General features: G+C 38.1%; 1 protein-coding gene across 1 annotated transcript in view; it reads right to left on the reverse strand.

Annotated features, from left to right (window-relative positions):
• Positions 1 to 16638, reverse strand: part of Cd96 (CD96 molecule) — a 91645-nt gene extending 75007 nt beyond the window's left edge. Inside the window, exons 1-3 of the mRNA XM_047565059.1 lie at positions 16518 to 16638; positions 13933 to 14284; positions 4994 to 4998 (exon numbers count right to left, since the gene is read on the reverse strand). Coding sequence (XP_047421015.1) covers positions 4994 to 4998; positions 13933 to 14284; positions 16518 to 16578 — 418 coding nt within the window. The 5' untranslated portion in view covers positions 16579 to 16638. The remainder of the gene's footprint in view (positions 1 to 4993; positions 4999 to 13932; positions 14285 to 16517) is intronic.
• Between the last annotated feature and the right edge of the window lie 2813 nt (positions 16639 to 19451).

The raw sequence follows: 19451 nt of genomic DNA on the forward strand, positions 1-19451 counted from the left end.
TTTCTATGGAGAACATCTTTGGAATTTTAATAGGAATTGTGTTACACCTGTATAGCACTTTTGGTAGTAGGGCCATTTTGACAATATTAATTCTGCCTATCCAAGAACATGGCGATTTTTCCATTTTCTGAGGTCTTCTTCAATTCCTTTCTTTAGTGTTCTGTAGTTTTCATTGTGCAGGTCTTTTGCCTCTTTTGTTAAGTTGATTACAAAGTATTTTATTTTATTTTTTGAGGCTATTGTGAATGGGAGAGTTTTCTGATTTCTCTTTCAGCTAATAAGTCATTTGTGTATAGGAAGGGAATTGATTGGTGTGCCTTAAATTATGCTACAGAGCACAGTAAAAAAAAAAAAAAAAAAAAAAAAAAAAAAAAACCAGCATGATACTGGCACAAAAACAGTCATGAAGACCAATGGAACAGAATAGAAGACATAGAGACATACCCACATAAAAACAGTTCTATCATACTAGACAACGGTGCCATAAACATACATCAGAGAAAATAGCGTCTTCAACAAATGGTGCCGGGAAAACTGGAAATCCATAGGTAGCAGAATGAAATTGAGCCCCCATCTCTCACTCTGCACAAAAATCAATTCAAAGTATTAGAACAGAGTTTCTACGCTTACTAGAAGAAAAAGCAGGCCCATTTCTCCATGTTGGCTTAGGAGCTGACTTCCTCAATAAGACCCCTAAAGTGAATAAAGTAAACTCAAGAATCAATAAATGGGACGGTATCAAACTAAAAACTTCTTCACAGCAAGGGAAGCAATAAAGAACATGAACAGAGAACTCACAGAATGGGAGAAAATCTTTACCACCTGCACCTCAGATAGAGCATAAATATCCAGTATACACAAAGAACTCAAAAAACTTAACACCCACACACACACACACACATACACACACACACACACACACACACACACACACACACACCAAATAATCCAATCAATAAATGGGCAAAGGAATGGAACAGGCACTTTACAGAAGGAAAAATACAAATGATCAAAAAATACATGAAAAAATGTTCAGCATCTCTAACAATTAGTGAAATGCAAAATTAAACTATACTGAGATTCCATCTCATTTCAGTCAGAATGGCAATTATCAAGAATGCACAGAACACTAAAGAAAGACATTAAAGAAAACCTTAGAAGATGGAAAGATCTCCCATGTTCTTGGATAGGAAGAATTAATATTGTCAAAATGGCCATACTACCAAAAGTGCTATACAGATTCAATGCAATTCCAATTAAAATCCCAATGATGTACCTTACAGAAATAGAGCAAGCAATTATGAAATTCATCTGGAAGAATAAAAAACCCAGAATAGCTAAAGCAATCCTCAGTAGCAAGAGCGAAGCAGGGGGTATTGCAATACCAGATCTTCAACTGTACTACAAAGCGATAGTAACAAAAACAGCATGGTATGGTACCAAAATAGAAAGGTGGATCAATGGTACAGAATAGAGGACATGGACACAAACCCAAATAAATACAATTTTCTCATACTAGACAAAGGGGCCAAAACTATGCAATGGAGAAAAGATAGCCTCTTCAACAAATGGTGCTGAGAGAATTGGAAATCCATATGCAACAGAATGAAACTAAACCCATATCTCTCACCATGCACGAAACTAAACTCAAAATGAATTAAGGATCTCGGAATCAGACCAGAGACCTTGCATCTTATAGAAGAAAAAGTAGGTCCAGAGCTTCAACATGTTGGCTTAGGACCAGACTTCCTCAACAGGACTCCCATAGCACAAGAAATAAAAGTAAGAATTAATAACTGGGATAGATTCATACTAAAAAGCTTTCTCTCAGCAAAGGAAACTATCAGCAATGCAAAGAAAGAGCCTACAGAGTGGGAGAAAATCTTTGCCAACCATACTTCAGATAGAGCGCTAATCTCCAGAATCTATAAAGAACTCAAAAAACTCTACACCAAGAATGCAAATAATCCAATTGACAAATGGGCTAAGGAAATGAATAGACACTTCACAGAAGAAAATGTACAAGCAATCAACAAACATATGGAAAAATGTTCAACATCTCTAGTAATAAGAGAAATGCAAATCAAAACCACCCTAAGATTCCATCTCACCCCAATTAGAATGGCGATTATCAAGAATACAACCAACAACAGGTGTTGGCGAGGATGTGGGGAGAAAGGTACACTCTTACATTGCTGGTGGGGCTGCAAATTAGTGCAGACACTCTGGAAAGCAGTGTGGAGACTCGTTAGAAAACTTGGAATGGAACCACCATTTGACCCAGCTATCCCACTCCTTGGCCTATACCCAAAGGACTTAAAATCAGCATATTACAGAGATACAGCCACATCAATGTTCATAGCTGCTCAGTTCACAATAGCCAGATTGTGGAACCAACCTAGATGTCCTTCAATTGATGAATGGATTAAAAAAATGTGGTATATATATATACAATGGAATATTACTCAGTCATAAAGAATGATAAAATTATGGCATTTGCAGGCAAATGGATGAAACTGGAGAATATCATGCTAAGTGAGATAAGCCAATCTCAAAAAACCAATGGACGAATGATATCGCTAATAAGTGGATGATGACACATAATGGGGGGTGGGAGGGGTTAGTGTTAGGGTTAGAGTTAGGGTTAGGGAAGGGGTCAAGAATGGAGGAAGGAAGGACTGTATAGAGGGAAAAGAGGGGTGGAGGGGTGGGGGGAAAGGGGAAAAAATAACAGAATGAATCAAACAACATTACCCTATGTAAATTTATGATTACACAAATGGTATGCCTTTATGTTATGTACAAACAGAGAAACAACATGCATCCCATTTGTTTACAATAATAAAAAAAAAAAAGAAAAAAAAAGAATGCAAGCAACAATAAATGTTGGTGAGGATGTAGGAAAAAAGGTACACTTATACATTGCTGGTGGGACTGCAAACTGGTGCAACCATTATGGAAAGCAGTATGGAGATTCCTCAGAAAACTTGGAATGGAACCATCATTTGACCCAGTATTCCACTCCTTGGTCTATACTCAAATGACCTAAAATCAGCATACTACATTCACACAGTCTAATCAATGTTTATAGCAGCTCAATTCACAATAGCCAAATTAGGGAACTATCCTAAATGTTCTTTGATAAACGAATGGATAAAGAAAAGGTAGCATATACACACAAAGGAGTATTACACAGTCATAAAGAAGAATGAAACTATGGCATTTTCTGGTAAATGGATGGACCTGGAGGATATCATGCTAAGTGAAATAAGCCAATCTCCAAAAATCAAAGGTCGAATGTTCTCTCTGATATGTGGATGTTAACCCACAGCAAAGGAGGGTGGGCAAGGGAAGAAAAGAAATCCATTAGATTGGACAAAGGAGAATGAAGGGATGGAAGGGGGAAGGAGAATAGGTAGGAAGGAGAATAGGTAGGAAAGTAGAATCAATTGAACATAACTTTCCTATCCTTATATTTAAATACACAACCAGGGTAACTCTGCATCATGTACAACCACAAGAACAGGATCCTAATTAGAATAAATTATACTTGCTTATATAATATGCCCAAATACATTCTACTGTCATGTACATCTAAAAAGAACAAATAAAAATGTTATAAAGAGGGGAATAGTAATTAATGTTTTAAAATAAAAATGTGATGTAAGAATCAGAAAATGAAGAGGGTATTTTTGGTAATGGGGGAAGAAAGAGGTCTGTGAAAATAAGAACAAAACTAGACAAATGTGTTAAAACCATTTGATATTGACCAAAGGCAATATCAAATTAAGATGCATTTCTTCTTGAAAAATTCTAGGGATTTAGTAAAAACAGTAGGACTCTTCAGCCTTCTCGTCAATGGTGCCTTTATTTGCTTCCCCAGAATGGTCATTGAGAAATACAGTTTTACCAGCATGGGACTGTGTGCAAAACCAGGTCTTCTTCCAAGAGTCAGACTCCTCTCCGGAGGGTACAGCAAAAGAACCCTTGCCAGAAGCCAATGACTGGTTCTGGACTTAACGGCCTCTAGAACTGTGAGAGAATTCATTTCTGTTCCTTATAAACCATCAAGTCTCTGCATAAAGTGAAGTACACAGTGGCAAACCAGGTAGATATTTAGCAGGGAGATCCTGGAAATTAGACAGTCATAGAATGGCTGAAATAAGTTCTTCACACATCCTGAATGACTAGAAAAATACATATGTGAGTAGGGAAGACCTGAGGGAGCCTAGTAAGAAGGAAAAGTCAAAGGAGAAGGGATAAATGGGTGAAAGTTTAAAAGTACCCTGCAACCCCACACCCCCATCTATGTGGAGGGTAGGAGCCTAATGGTCTTGAAATGTTTGAGAACAAATTTTGCCAAAATCATTAGTGGAGCAACAAAGGTGCTTTGGCAATGAAGGGGCAACTCCACAGAATCCAAAGTAAAAAATAAGAATTAGTATGAAAAGCTAAGCAGAGATATCAGTGGCCACACACTGAAAAGGAGACAGATGTGCAGTTTAAGTACATGTAAGTTACTAAAATTAAAAGAAGACTAGACTCTCTCTTTCTCTCTATATATATAATTTATGATTTATAAATTTATATTTATATAATTTTACATAAAATAAAATATTGTATATATGATATATAATACTGTAAATATATTGTATGCATATTCTATATATACAATATATGTATTATACAATATGTAGTACATATATTATATGTATTGTGCATATATAGTATATATAGTACATATGTGTGTGTTATATATAATTTTATTTATATATGTATGCTATTATATATATGTGCATATATTTAATTTCCAGTTTTCAACAAATAATTTATGAGACATGAAATAAATAGAAAAGTGTAACCCATACTCAGGAGAAAAGCAACTAATTGCAACTTAATCAGTGTCCCCAGACATTGAATTTAACAGACTTCAAAACACTTATTCCAATATGTTCAAAGGATTAAAGAAGGATTAAAAAAAATACATAGTGACTATGACTCAATAAATAGGTCATCTAAGTGGAGAAACAGAAAGCTATAAAGGAACCAAATATCTATTCTAGAGTTGGAAAAGTCAAATAAAAAAATGAAAAATTACCTAGAGGAGCTCAACAGCAAATCTGAAGAAGAATCAGCGTTCATGAAAATTGATTGATATCAACAATCTATTATGAAGAACAGGGAGAAGAAATGATTGAAGGAAAATGAACAGAGTTTCAAAAGCAATGTAGGACATTCTGTACAACAAGAGTCATAGAAAAAGAGGTGAAAGAGTGAGGGAACAGAACAAATATTTGAGGGAACAATGACCAAAAATTTCACACATTTTGTTACTTATAACAGTTTCCCCACAGTTAATATTCGCAATCAAAATTTTCTCAAAGCCTGAATAGGATAAACACAAAGAGACACCCACCTATACACAGCATAATTGTACTGCTGAAAGTCAAAGATTAAAAAAAAAATTATGAAAGCAGCAATTTAGTGAGTAATATAAAATAAAACGAAACAAAATAAACAGAAAATAGCAAGTCATCCCATGTGGGAAACCAATAATACAATTAACGTCCCACTTCTAATCAGAAACAGTGGAGATCAGAAGAGATACAAAACACTAAAAGAAAAAACAGTCCACCAAGAAGTCTATGTACCATGAAATTATTCATTAAATTAAAAAAAAACTGAGATAATTCATTGCAAGCAGATTTGTTCTCCATGAATACCATGGTTTCAATGTCCCATCTGAAACTCATGTGGAAACTTAATCCCCAAATTCATATGTTGATGGCATATGGATGTGGGGCCTTTAGAGGCAACTGAAGTTAGATAAGATCATGAGAGTGTGGTCCTAATGATAAGACTTGGTGGTTTTATAAAAAGAGGAAGAGAAACCTGAGCTGACGTGTGCTTGCTCTGTCTCACCAAGTTACCCTTTGCCATGTTATGCAACAAGAAGGCCTTTATCGGATCCCAGAGTCTGCAGCCATGATCTTGGATTTCTCAACCTCTAGAACCATGAGTCAAATACACCTTTTTTCTTTGTAAATTATCCAGTCTGAGGTAGCCAGTTATAGCAACAGATTAAGACAACAAAATACGCAACTAAGTCCTTCAGGCTGAAAGGAAATGACACCAAATAGTGACTCCAGTTTATAAGATGAAATGGAGAGAATAGAAAATGAGATATTTGGGTAAATATAAGAGGCTATTCACAAATGTTTTTTTTTCTTAATTTCTTTAAAGTGCATGAAATTCAATTTGTAGTACTATACTGTTAGGATTATTGTACATACTACAATATGTAAGTGCAGTTTATTATTATATGTTATATGTAACATGCTTTGAAAAAATCAAATAATTCCTCTTTCTCCCCCAATTTATCCTCTAAACCAGAGGTTGTAAAACTACGTACAGCCTTCAAGCTAAATCTGACTATTGCCTGCTTTGGTAGATAAAGGTTTATTGTAACGGTCAGGCCCATTCATTTCCATATTGTCTAGAGACACTTTCATAAAACAACAGCAGAACTGAGCAATTGTGGCAGAGACTGTGTGGCCTCAAAGCCTAAAACACTTAATATGGGGTTTTCAGAGAAAAAGATGATTGGCTCTATCTCTAATCTCCCAATCATCCTCCATTATTCTTTGAAGATGTTGTCATCTCAACTGCAATACTTTTTCAGCCTAAACCCTGACACAATCCTGGATGATTTCAGTGACAACCTGATGACCTACCAGTACTGACTTCTCCGCTGTCCCATCATAATCTCCCTTAACAGTCTCCACCCCATTTCAGTTCTGGATTATATTACCACACATACTTGCTCTTCCTACAAACATTCATTTGACCCTACAAACACTTTTTCCCCCCAGTTTTTGCAACTAGGGCTATCTCCACTGTTCTCTGACCTCATGGGGTCTTTTAATAAGTTGATCTCTTTACTATCTCCCAGTCATCAACTATATATATATATATATATATTTTTTTTTTTTTGCTTTCTTCACTGTCCAGTTAAGATTCCATAGTTCATCACTTCAGCAATATTCTTGTTAATATCCCAAATCCCATGTCTCTTTTTGTCAGCAATCTAAAAAGGCTGACCACAGATACGCACATTTTTTTGTACCGGGGAATCGAACTCAGGACCTCACACACACTGGGCAAGTGCTGTACCAAGGTACCAGTTAGCTATCCCCCACCCCCCATCTATGCATTTGCTTACTGTTGTTGTTGTTACTTGAAATTGAACCCCAGTATATTTAACCACTGAGCCACGTCCCCAGCCCTTTTTATATTTCATTTTGAGACAGGGTCTCGCTAAATTGCTTAGGGCCTCACTAAGTTGCTGAGGCTGGCTTTGAATTCATGAACCTCAGCCTCTCAAGTTGCTGGGATTACAGGCCTGAGCCCCCATGTCTAGCCCACTATGCACTTTTTAAGGCCCAGTTCCAAGAAGCCAGGTAGTGATGGAGAAAGCCACAATGCAAGTTTCATACAGTTTCAATACCGTACTCCAGCGAGTTTTCAATATTGACCAAAAATGCAAATATAATTACCAGGTGAACTCATTTTCCCTCTATCAATATTAGCTATATCAAACTCTCTCCAATTACTTTTTCTGAAATCTCCTTCCTCTCTCTAGATAGATTCTTTTGCTTCCTACATTAGAGAAAATAAGAAAACACTTCCCTCCTCATATGCACAAATTTTATTTTCCTTCCCTCCTATTATAATTTTTTTTCCTATTTCATATTATTTATTTATTTTTTAAATGTTTTTTTTTTATTTGTATATCATTCATCAGTGGTCCTTAATTTTACTTCTTTGTAATTAGTAATATTTCCAGATTTGGTGCTGACAAAATGTAAACGCAATCTGTATTTGAATATCTGCTAATTTTGAAGAAATATTTTTATTGTTTTTATATTTTAAATTTTTTTCATTTTTATAGACGCATTTTGATTCATTGTATACAAATGGGGTACGTCATTTCATTTCTGTGGTTGTAAATTGGTGCAGCCACTGTGGAAAGCAGTATGGAGATTCCTCAGAAAACTTGGAATGGACTCACCTTTTGACGCAGTTATCCCACTCCTTGGTTTATACCCAAAGGACTTAAAATTAGCATACTACAGTGATGCAGCCACATCAATGTTTATAGCAACTCAATTAACAATAGCTATATTGTGGAACCAACCTAAATGCCCTTCAACAGATGAATGGATAAAGAAACTCTGGTATATATACACAATGGAATATTATTCAGCCTTAAAGAAGAATAATATGATGGCATTTGCAGAAAAATGGATGGAACTGGAGAATATCATGCTAAGTGAAATAAGCCAATCTCGAATGTTTTCCCTGATAAGGGGATGATGATATATAATAGAGGTGGGTGAGTGGGGGGTGAGAGAAGAATGGAAGAACTTTAGATTACGTAGAGGGAAATGAGAGGGAGGGGGGTATAAAAATGGTGGAATAATGTCATCATTACCCTATGTACATGTATGATTACACGAATGGTATGAATCTACATTGTGCACAACTTATTATAATTTTTAAGAACTATTTTTTCCCATTTCAGGATAGTCCTACTACCTATGCTGTGGGTCTCATTGCCTCCCTCTTCTCAGACACCTCAGGTTTTTTACTTTACCTTCTCTATGGTGTAAACTTCATTTCAATTGGATCCTGCTCACTGGCTTGGAAGTATACTCAAGGGTCTTGCATTAATTCAAACCATTACCATCACAACACCAACAAGGACTCTCATTTGAACATACATACTCCTTTCACACTACTGACCAGTTTCTTCAAAGTTATGGCAATATTTGCCTTCTGCATTTTCTTGCTCCTACTCACGCCTCTTCTCCCTCCTTCTTTCCTTCCTCTTCTCCCTCCTTCTTTCCTTCCTCTTCTCCCTCTTTCTTTCCTTCCTCTTCTCCCTCTTTCTATTTCATAATGCCACCCAAACAGTTCCTATTAAGGAATTAATACTTTTCATGATCCTAAATACCATCTAATGTCCATCTATCTTCTCAGAAACACCAGAGATGATAGCTACTGCTTTTTTCATGCAACTGTCTTCCTAGGTTTCTGTGACCCAATTTTCTGATTTTATTCCTACTTTCTTAGTTACTCTTCTCCAGCATTTGAAGAGTCACCTTTTTTCCACTCATCACCGTGGTCTGTTGAAATGCCACATTGCTTTCTTCACTTGAATTTTCTCTCCCCAGATGATTTGCTTCCCTCTCAGAACTTTAGGTAAACCCCTAACTCACATGACTCACCATTTGTGCCTTCAACCTAAGCCCCTCTGCCAAATCACAAGCTGTATATCCAGCTGCTTACCTGCCATCACCTGTATGTCTCAACTTCACACCTAGTTCAACATGTACAAAATTAAACTCAAAACAATCTTGGCATGATCTGACTATATACCAGTGTTCCCTAATGCAAGGAGCAATTGACTTATTGTGAATCCTTGTCTCTGCTTTTTACTCCTTATTCCACCCCCAAATCCTGTAAGGTGAATCTTGTAAACACGTTTCTGATAACATTCCTCTCCATCTATCTCATTGCCACTGTGCTCAGTATCACCAGCATGCCTCCTTGAGAGTTCTGCTATCGTATCTTCATTTGGTCATAAATATACATTTTTGTGTATTTGAGTACAAATGCATATTGTCAAATTGCAAAAATAAAAAGAAAGAAAGAAAGAAAGAAAGAAAGAAAGAAAGAAAGAAAGAAAGAAAGAAAGAAAGAAAGAATTTAAACAAAACAGCAGCCTTGGGGCTGGGGAGATAGCTTAGTCGGTAGAGTGCTTGCCTTGTAAGCACAAGGCCCTGAGTTCGATCCCCAGCACCACCACCCACCCCCCCCCCAAAAAAAAAAAAAAAAAACAAACAACAGTCTTTCCACTTCTCTTAGAATAAAGACACATCTACTCACCTGGGCTTGTTGGCTCTGTGGGTTCACGCTCAGTTGCCTTCCCCATCATACTCTTCGCTCCAGCCATGATTCTTTTAAGAATCCCCCACAGCTGACATAACTCCCTACACCACAGTCTTTGCTCATTCTGTTCTGTTTACTACCATAAAGTCGTGTGTTCTCCGTCTTTATCTGGTTAACCTCTGTTCCAGGAGCACTTCCCCAGGAAAGCTTCCCGATCTCCCGTTACACCCTGTCACACGCTGCCTAAGTCCTCACTGCAAGAATACGTCTCACTGCTGCAATCTGACATTTGTTCACTTATTGGATGGGTGTCTTTCTTTTCCTCTTGGACTCTGTGAATCTTAAGGACAGGGTCATCCTAGTTCTTTTGCTAATTCTTCCAATGACAACAATAACCACCCCTAAAGATTTCATTTTAACTATGTAAATTAAAGTCATTTTTTATTCTTATAATTCATCCTGATCACTACAAATTTTCAAATATGTCTGCGTTAGTTTTTTGTAACTGACCAAAATACCGACAGGAACAACTTCAAGGGGGAAAGATTTATGTTGGCTCCAGTTTCAGGGGATTTAGTTCATGGTGGGCTGGCTCTGAGGCAGAACTATCATGGCAGAAGAAGGCTGCTCAACTCACGGCACCCAGGAAGGAGGGAAAGAGAGAGAGAAAGTGGGGGGTGGGGAGATCGAGAGAGAGAGAAGGGGAAAGTGCTGGGTGAAGGAAAAACCCTTCAAAGACTCACCCCCAGTGACCTATCTCCTCCAACTAGATCCAACCTCCTAGTAGTCCATCTAGCTATCAAGTGCTTAATCCATCAACTGAATTAATCTACTAGGGAGGTCAGAGTCCTTGTGATCCATCATTGCCTAAAAGCTCCACATCTGGATTTTGTTGCACGGGGACCATGCTTTCAATACCTGACCTTCTGTGGGACATCCACATCCAAACCACAACAGCCTCAAAATCTTACATTCTGTAGTATTCTAGGATCCACTAGCATTCAAATTAAGGAAATGGTGATTACAATGACCCAAAGCTTAACTCAAGAGTACTGTGTTTCTTGGAATAGCTCAAAAACTTCTAACCTAGGAAGAAATCCTGTCAAGTGAAAATGAAAAAGAACTAAAGGCCAAACTATTTATTTCTATTCTCATCTGCAGACTCAGTCAACTGAGACACACAAAGGGACAGAATATTGTGAAAAGAGAACAAGAGAACGGAATCCCTTCTCAGCTAGACCCTCAGGGGACATGAGAACTGGATTTAGGTGCAGACTGCTTTGTAAGCAGACAAGGAAGAATGACTCAGATGACAAGAGAACGGGAAACAGGAAGAGGCAATTAACACAATCACCTCTGGTGCTTCAACATTTTCATATTTAGATTCTTCTACACCACTTCAATTTGCATTTGTTTATGTACTTTATAAGTGTTTGCACTTCATGTGTGCTTTGCTTACCCAACTACTTATAGACATGCATATCTCAGAGAAGCATAGGAAGGAAATGGTACAAGTGAGAGGAGAAACAAGAGAACATAAAAGAATAATGGGGGCAAGATGGGGGCTATTGGGTGGTGACTTAGCGGGGGCTCTCATGTGGCAGCTGCCCCCTCTGAGTTAGTTGTCTTGTAAGGATAGCACCATACAGGGCTTGTCACTCTGCGGGGAAAGTTTTTTCCCCTTTTTAGTTTGTTTTTTTTTTTCTTTTTCTTTTTTAATTTTTAACTTTTTGTACTCAACTCCACAATACCAGGACCATTTCTGTAACACCGAGGGCACTGTTTTTCATTTGATCCAGCAGATCAGTGACAATAAGACTGGAAATTTTCTAATCAGAGAGGGTGCAGATACAGCTCTGAGTCTCCAGCTATTTGTAGTCTTTGGTAGCTACAAGTTTAACTCCCTGTGTTTCCCTTTAAAAAAAAAATTTGCTTTCCTTAAAGGCCACACCACCCTCCTGTCTAGATACTACCTTTTTTCCATTGCTGTCTTCATCTAGGCCAACACATATCCTATTTTTTATAGAGTATACCTACCCATGTTGCCATTTCTCAGTGGAGATATGCAATAGTATATTCTCCTGGGGCAGGCAAGATGTGCACAATCTAAGTCTGAAGCCAAGGTCAATGTGTCCTCTTGCTAATGTGTGACAAATGTCCTACTGGAATCCAAATAGACCAGTATACAAAGAGGAGAAAGGTTCATTCTTATAAGAATTGAGAAACAATGTTCACTCAGAATTATTATTTCTCTTAATAAAATCTATCATTTACCAAACTCTTACTTTTAGGCAGGAAATATGGTAAGTGCTTTTCATAGATTATCTTACTTAATCTTAAAATAATGGTATCCACAAATGAGGAACTGTAATTACCTGTATTTGTTATGCAAGAAAATAAAAGCTTAGAGACATGAAGTAACTTGGCAGTGATGATCTGCATAGTGACAGAGCCAATGTTCAAATATATCCTCCTGACTTCAATGTGTGTGTAGATAAATGTTGCTCTGTGCAAATCCTTTGTATTTCTTTATTTCAACCCCACTCACCCACCCCCATCCTAACTAAACTGAAGTTTTGCTTTGTTTTATCTTTCAAAACAGCAGTTCAACAGGGCATTGAAAGGCAGTAGTTGGTGGGATCCTGGCCTACAGGTGGACTCTTTTAATATCATGGTCTTGGAGCAGCTCAGAGACAAGAAGGGAGAAGAAGAGATGGTAAATCCTTAACTGTTATGTGTCCTGAAAAGTCCCATACCTCCTTCAGCATAGACTTCATGAGTTAATTTTGTAGTTTTTTTCTTATATTGCCAGTTTCTTTTACTACCGAGTTTTACGCATTACACTTCCAGTACATTTTCCATTTGTTGGCTTTATTTTCATTCTTTTCCATTAGTAAAAATGGAAATCATTTACTTTAGGACTAGGTAATTTAGAGCAGTTTTTATCATAATTTTCCAAATGGGCTCAGAGAATCTACATGACAGACCCTAAGTCAAATTCATTTCTAGCCAGAAAAGAGATAGAACTTAAACCTAGGATTTCCATTTCCAAATGCAGTCCCCTGAAACAAGTATGATGTGAATGCTTTAGGTCCAGTAGCATCCTTAGCCCTATGCCTGCCCTATACCAAATATACCCGAAGTCATTTTTATAAATTCACTCCTAAACTCAGTCTACCTCCTTTGTTCTTCTGTCCCAGTGACTGTCCCCACCATGAAGGTGTGCATGCCACTCACGTTGCCTTTATCCTTTATCATATCTATTCTGTGCCCAATATATAAAATGTGTAATTTTCTTTCTATATCTACCAAACCACTATTTCCTGTCTGAGACTAGGATGATCTTCTAGCTTGTTCCCATTTTTTCCCTTTGGTCCACTTTTGTATCATTCTCATACTGAAACTCGTATCACCTTTTAATAACACAAATACAATCAAGCCATAAATGTCATACCACCCTTTCATTAATACTTCAATGTACTTCCATGATCAAAACCTTGAACATGAACGACGAAGTCCAACATGATCTGGTCTTTACATTATCTCCAGTCTCATCCATTAACCTCTGCACTGTAGTCTCTCTGGTATTTTACCATGTCCTCAAACAATACGAAGCCTTTCACACAGCTGTTTCCTTTCTCAGGATCACTCATAACTGCTGCCCTTCTTAAACTGTTAATACCTACTCCTTCTTTAGACTTTAGCCCAGAGGCAATTTCCCTGACCTCTGTCATATACCCTTCCACAGGACTGTTGCAGCTCTTGTTATTAAAACATCACCATTGCAATTTTACCTTCATTTGTGGAACCATTTGATCCAGTTCTATCTTTCTTGCCAGACAGGACCTCTTTCTGCTCAACTTTGCACACTCTGCACCATGCCTAGCATGTGGTTCGGTTCCCATGCATGTTTGTTGAACCCAAGCTGAATGAAAGCATGAGCTTCCTTCCCTCTACCAGTTACACTTACCAGGTAACTTCTGAACGAGAAGTTCGTAGTTTTTAGTCCAAATGCCTTCCGGATACAGAGTAAAGCTACACTCATACTTTCCACTGAGTGACAAAGATACATTCCTTAAGAGCAGAGTCCATATCATTATGTTCTCTGGAATTTCTCTGAAAGCCACTAGTGACTTGCAGGAATGCCCATGGGCACAGTGGAGGCCATATTGGGGATGATAAAGGGCAATCAGTTCCATCTTATCGGTGATCTTTGACCACTGCATCTGTACCAACAAGCCTTTCAGCTGTGTTTGGCAAGTCATGTTGACATCAGAGCCAGGAACAGCAAAAACGTCTTCTCTTGCATTAAATCCTTCTTCCCATACTCCTGAAAAGAAGACAGCAGCCATCACTTTGCACAATTCATATGGAGTGACTCAATTAAAAACCTTGGCAACCTTAGTGAGGTGAAGGAATAATTGAAGAATTTTCTTTCTGGGTAACTGTGTGTGTTAGTTTTTCATCACTGTGATCAAAATTCCTAACAAGAATAACCTAGAGGAGTTAAAGTTTATTTTGGCTCATGGTTTCAGAGGATCAGTCCATGGTCAACTGACTCCATTGTTGTGGGCCCTAGGTGAAATAGAATATCATGGCAGAACCACATGGTGGAGAAAAGTTCATGGCAACCAGAAAGCAGAGAAGGGGAGAGAGAGAAACCAGGGACAAAACATAATTCCCAAGGGCACACCCCCAGAGACCTATGTCCTCAAGTCATGCCATGTCACCACTCAGTAATAACATTCAAATTATTAATTCATAAAATGATTAATCCACAGATTTTCTTACAGTTATCATAATCTAATAATTTCACCTCAGAACATTTCTTCATTGCCACATGAGCTTTTTAGGGGTCGTCTCATATCCAAACATAACACTGTCTTAGAGACAGAAAACAGCTACAGAGAGAGAAGCGTGAGACTCGATGCAAATTAGGAGGCATTTACTTGGAAACTATTGCTTTATGAATATTTCTTTGTTGCTTTGTCCAAAAGTGAATTTAAGTTCTCTGATGACTTGTCAACAAAATTAAGCCTGTCTAAAAACTAAAGTGCATCAGCAAATTTAGTATATGAGTATTCTTACATTTAATAAAGTTGACTTTTTGTGGTTATAAATTAATAGCCACATATAACACAAAAGTGATGCTCTATGAAACTGCAAAAATAGCTAATATATGTATAGCATTTACAAATATGCATCTACAACAGGCATTTATGGACTATATTTGTTTAATTCTTTCACATTATTAGAGTGATATTACTAACCCTCTTTTTTGAGAAGGAATTAGATTAAGTGGTTTCCTCAAAGCCACACCTCTCCAAAAAGAAAATGAATTCAGCTGGTCTTCCTATAACCTTTAGAACCTCCAAACTGCCTCCCAAATTCAGTCTGACTGGGTAGGGTAAGAAATTTGACATTCCATATATGAGGATGGAAAAGACCTTCATCTTCATGTAGTTGGGTCTCCATGAGAGGTGGGGAGAAGATGCCTCAGATTCCACAGAGCATAACCTCTAATCCATTCCCTGAAATGTTCGTCATGAAAGAAGATTCTCCCTCCCATCAGTATCCTGATCACATGGTGCAGGGTACTTATAATGTGTTGATACTGGGTCTTTTGATATGCCTTCAGAAAGGTTAGCCTCATTTAGGGGCTACAGGTCCTACTGTAGCTCACAAAGAAAAATGATAAAAAGATGACAAGCAACTGAGAAGAAACAAGACTCTCAAAGATAATCGACAAATAGGAATTACTATACTTCTGTGGATACAAAAAGTTTGGGTAGACAGAAGTCAGTACTCCTCAGGGTGATTTCATTTAATAGGAGTATGCTTCTGATCCAATCTGCAGCATTATATTCCAAAGTTTCCTTTTATTTAGAAATTCTTAAAATCTTCATAGCTATACCTAAAAAGCACAGTTAATTCTTAAGACACTCAGGCTAACCATAGTACCCTCATACTGTGGAATGCCAGAACTAATCTTCCTTTCCTCCACTTTTGAATTGGCCTATTAGGTTCTGGTAGCCACTGTCCTGAGTACTCCACTTTGTCTCCCAGGGCCATTTCTACATAGGCCTCAGTAAAATTCAACATGTGTTCATGTCCAACTCCAATGACCTTAGTCTTATAACCAAAAGAAAAGAGGTACTTGAGAGAGTAAAAAGTAATTGAGCAAAGGTCTCTGAGCAAGGATCGTTTTGTGATTTTTCTTTTCTTCTTTTTTAGTTTTCTGACGTTGTTCTATCATTTGGAGAGCATTTCCAAGAAGCACAATTTCCCAATTACTCCAGCAATTCTCTTAAGAGGGAAATGGGTGAAATTGCACCAGAGCAGTGGCACAAATCACCCAGTCCCTTCCTGTTTTCAGTGTTCAGGAGGAATCCTTTCTAGACTCTAGCATCTTCCTGATAACTGCCACTTAAATACATAACTGAAAACTTTAGTAACTATTTTCCCTTTGATGATCAATTTCAGCAACAATCACAAGGCATTTTAAATGAACAGAAGCTCCTAAAGCAACCGATCTGACAAGAAAGGACAAGCAGAAGTCTTACCCCTGACAAACTGTATCTGGATGATGGAGTAGACAGCGCAGTATGTCCATTTTCTCTCCATTGTCTCCTGAAGAGCTCACACCAGCATTTCTGTAACGATCACAGAATCAATTGATGTCTTTAACTAAGCAAACTCCAGCCACCCTGTTCGTGCTCACAAACCCCAAATCTACCACAGGCCTGAGTCTGTTTATCACTTGGCAAGCCCCCAGGAAATGAACTGTAGACAGGAAAGTAGTGTGTGGTTCGGGGCTCAGGGCAAAGTATAACCTTCGACAGAACAATGCTGAAATTGTTCTCTGAAATCACCTTCTTTAGAAGACTTTTCATATCCAAAGACTGTCTCCTTTAGGATCCCTGTCAGTCAAGCTGCTTCTAAAATCCAAACAAAGAAAACCATGCAGAGCAGTTCCCAATGTGCTTTTTTATATATTTCTTTTCAAGAACATAAAACCATTTAAAAAATGTGAGCTCGGTGTCTTTCATGATAGGTTTTCTGCTTCATCTTAAGGTCTATTTTCTTTCTAGAATTGCTCCAGGGTGAAAGTACAAAGAATTAGTATGTTTAATTTTAATAAAATCTGAAAAGTAACAGGGTTTAGTGCCAGCTATGAAAATTTTATTTATCCTCCTCTTGCAGGGAAATCCACATTTCTTGAAAGGGGAGAAGTGAGGCCTCCTTTTCCACCCCTTGTCTGGGATATGGAGGTCCCTAGGGAAGTCTCCCATGCTATGGCTGAAAACCTTTTTCCCTGATGGCAGAAGAGCTGATCTGTGCTCTAACCCAAGCCATACAGAGCAAGGCTGCAACAATCAGAATCCACAGGCAGAGAATCTATCACTTCAATCAGTTACCAGGCCTGTTCCATCCCCTCAATTACTTCCATTTACAAAGGAGCCCAATGGGGTTGCAGAAGTGACCTCTTGGTAAAATTGTCTGCTTATACATGAAAGGACATGAAAGCTACTCCTTGTCAAATATGTTTTTATTTGTTTAACATCTTAGGATCAAATTAGCTGTCTTCACTCTCCAACATTATGAAAACATGGAGTGGGCTGATGTGTACAGTGTAAGTTTAATAAACAGAAAAATACTAAATACATTATGCATCTCCATATAGCCATATGATTGGTGAAATATTTGGTGACCCCAATCTCACTACTGGAATATAGGTGCCACCCAGCAAGACCAAGCATAAATTAGATGACTTATTATGTTCCTCAAATTCTTTTGAGGTCAGATGGAGACAGTTTTGGCCAGGTTGTCACCATGTATATATGATCTCTTCAACACAAGGACTCGTGGGGAATACGGATGGACATGAGGAATCCCCCTGATCGTTTAGACATTAGACTTTAGGCAGAAGAGAATTTGCACGTCACAAATCAATGGCTACAGTCTTCCTGGATGTCCAGGCTGTCAATGCCACCACTGCCAATACTTGCCACACAGTTGTCCTACCCATTACTACTCAGGTAATGTTATCCACAAAAGCCAGGAGACAGAATTATTTATTTCCTAGTTATTTTCAGGGCTCCCCTAACCTTTGTTCTCAATACCTTCCATCTCCCTAGAAGTGGGAGATCACTGCGATGTCAGGTCAGGCAGGGTACACAGTGATTTTTCCAAGGAAGGGTGGGGAGTTCAAAGCCTCTGAATGAAGACCAAGAAGAAAGCTAACTCCTCCAGGTACTGTCATCTCTTCCTTTTTTCCCCTTGGAAATTCTAGGAAATCAAAGTGAGAAAACACAGCAGCAAAAACAGGCCAGGAGGTGCACTACGAAGACCCTAATCTTCAAATAGGCATCCCTATTAGGTTAGAATATGCACGTTATAGGCCTGGAGAAGGGATTCTGTTACTTCGGTCTATTTGCAATAGCGAGAGGAATTTACCTAACTAGAAACCCAATAAAAATCCAAATTTAATGAATTCTCTCAGGACACCTTCTTTGCAGTATTTAAAGGTTTTCTATCTCCTATTGCATTAAAGTGAAGCACCTCTTCAAATGAAAGATGACAAGACATTAAAATACTCACAAAAAGGGAAATCGTCATTTATTTTCCATAGCTACGGTCTCACTTTTAACAGAATCCTCGCCTTTCATTAGGGTAGAGTGCCTGGAAGTACTCTTTCAGAAGCTACTGAGCAGATCTGCCCTCCCTAACTGTTTTTCAGCCTCCTGATTCAGGTTGTTATGCCTGGAAGTTTCTCTAGCCTGAAGACATCAGATGTGGCTAATTTTCCTTTGGGATCCACCTAGCCTCTGAGAGAAGAACAGTTTCAGATGCCCACAGAATATTAATTGACTGTGTTTGGCATTTTTCAGCTGCAAGACCCAAGTGGCAGCCCCTCCATGGCTGTGCGCATGCAGCAGGTGGCAGCAACGCCCTGCAGAGCAGCCCCACTACCCCAGGTGAAGGGAAGGGCCCCCACTGCTTCTTAATCCTGGCAATACTTCTTAAGGGCCCTTTCAGCATGGGACAGGCATTCTCTATACTTAAAAATAACTCTTCTGTGGAAGTCATGTCAATCTTTCCTATTATCCTCCCCGCTCACCAAATCCCAATTGCACAGCATTTCTTCTGCCTTATATTATAGTCTGCTGCATATAAAAAGGAAAGAGAGCAGTTTCACACACAAAAGGAAATCTTGAACTTCTTGAACTTCAGAGGCAAATTCAATTATTTACAAAGGGAAGCAGGAACACACATTATTTCTGCTAGAGGCAAGACGTGATTGTGTGTTTTGGACAAACTTTTTAAACGTTCTATCTAAACACGCTCAATGAGAAAAGGACATTTTCAGAAATAAGAAGTTGAATAATAGCTAAATTTATTTTTGTGGTTTCCATAGTGGTTAACTCAGATATTACTGATTTGTCTTGGATTTTATTCTTTCACTGCTTACATAAAAAAAATGAAAATATGGAATG

The sequence above is a fragment of the Sciurus carolinensis genome, chromosome 9 (assembly GCF_902686445.1).
Source record: "Sciurus carolinensis chromosome 9, mSciCar1.2, whole genome shotgun sequence".
NCBI lineage: Eukaryota > Metazoa > Chordata > Mammalia > Rodentia > Sciuridae > Sciurus > Sciurus carolinensis.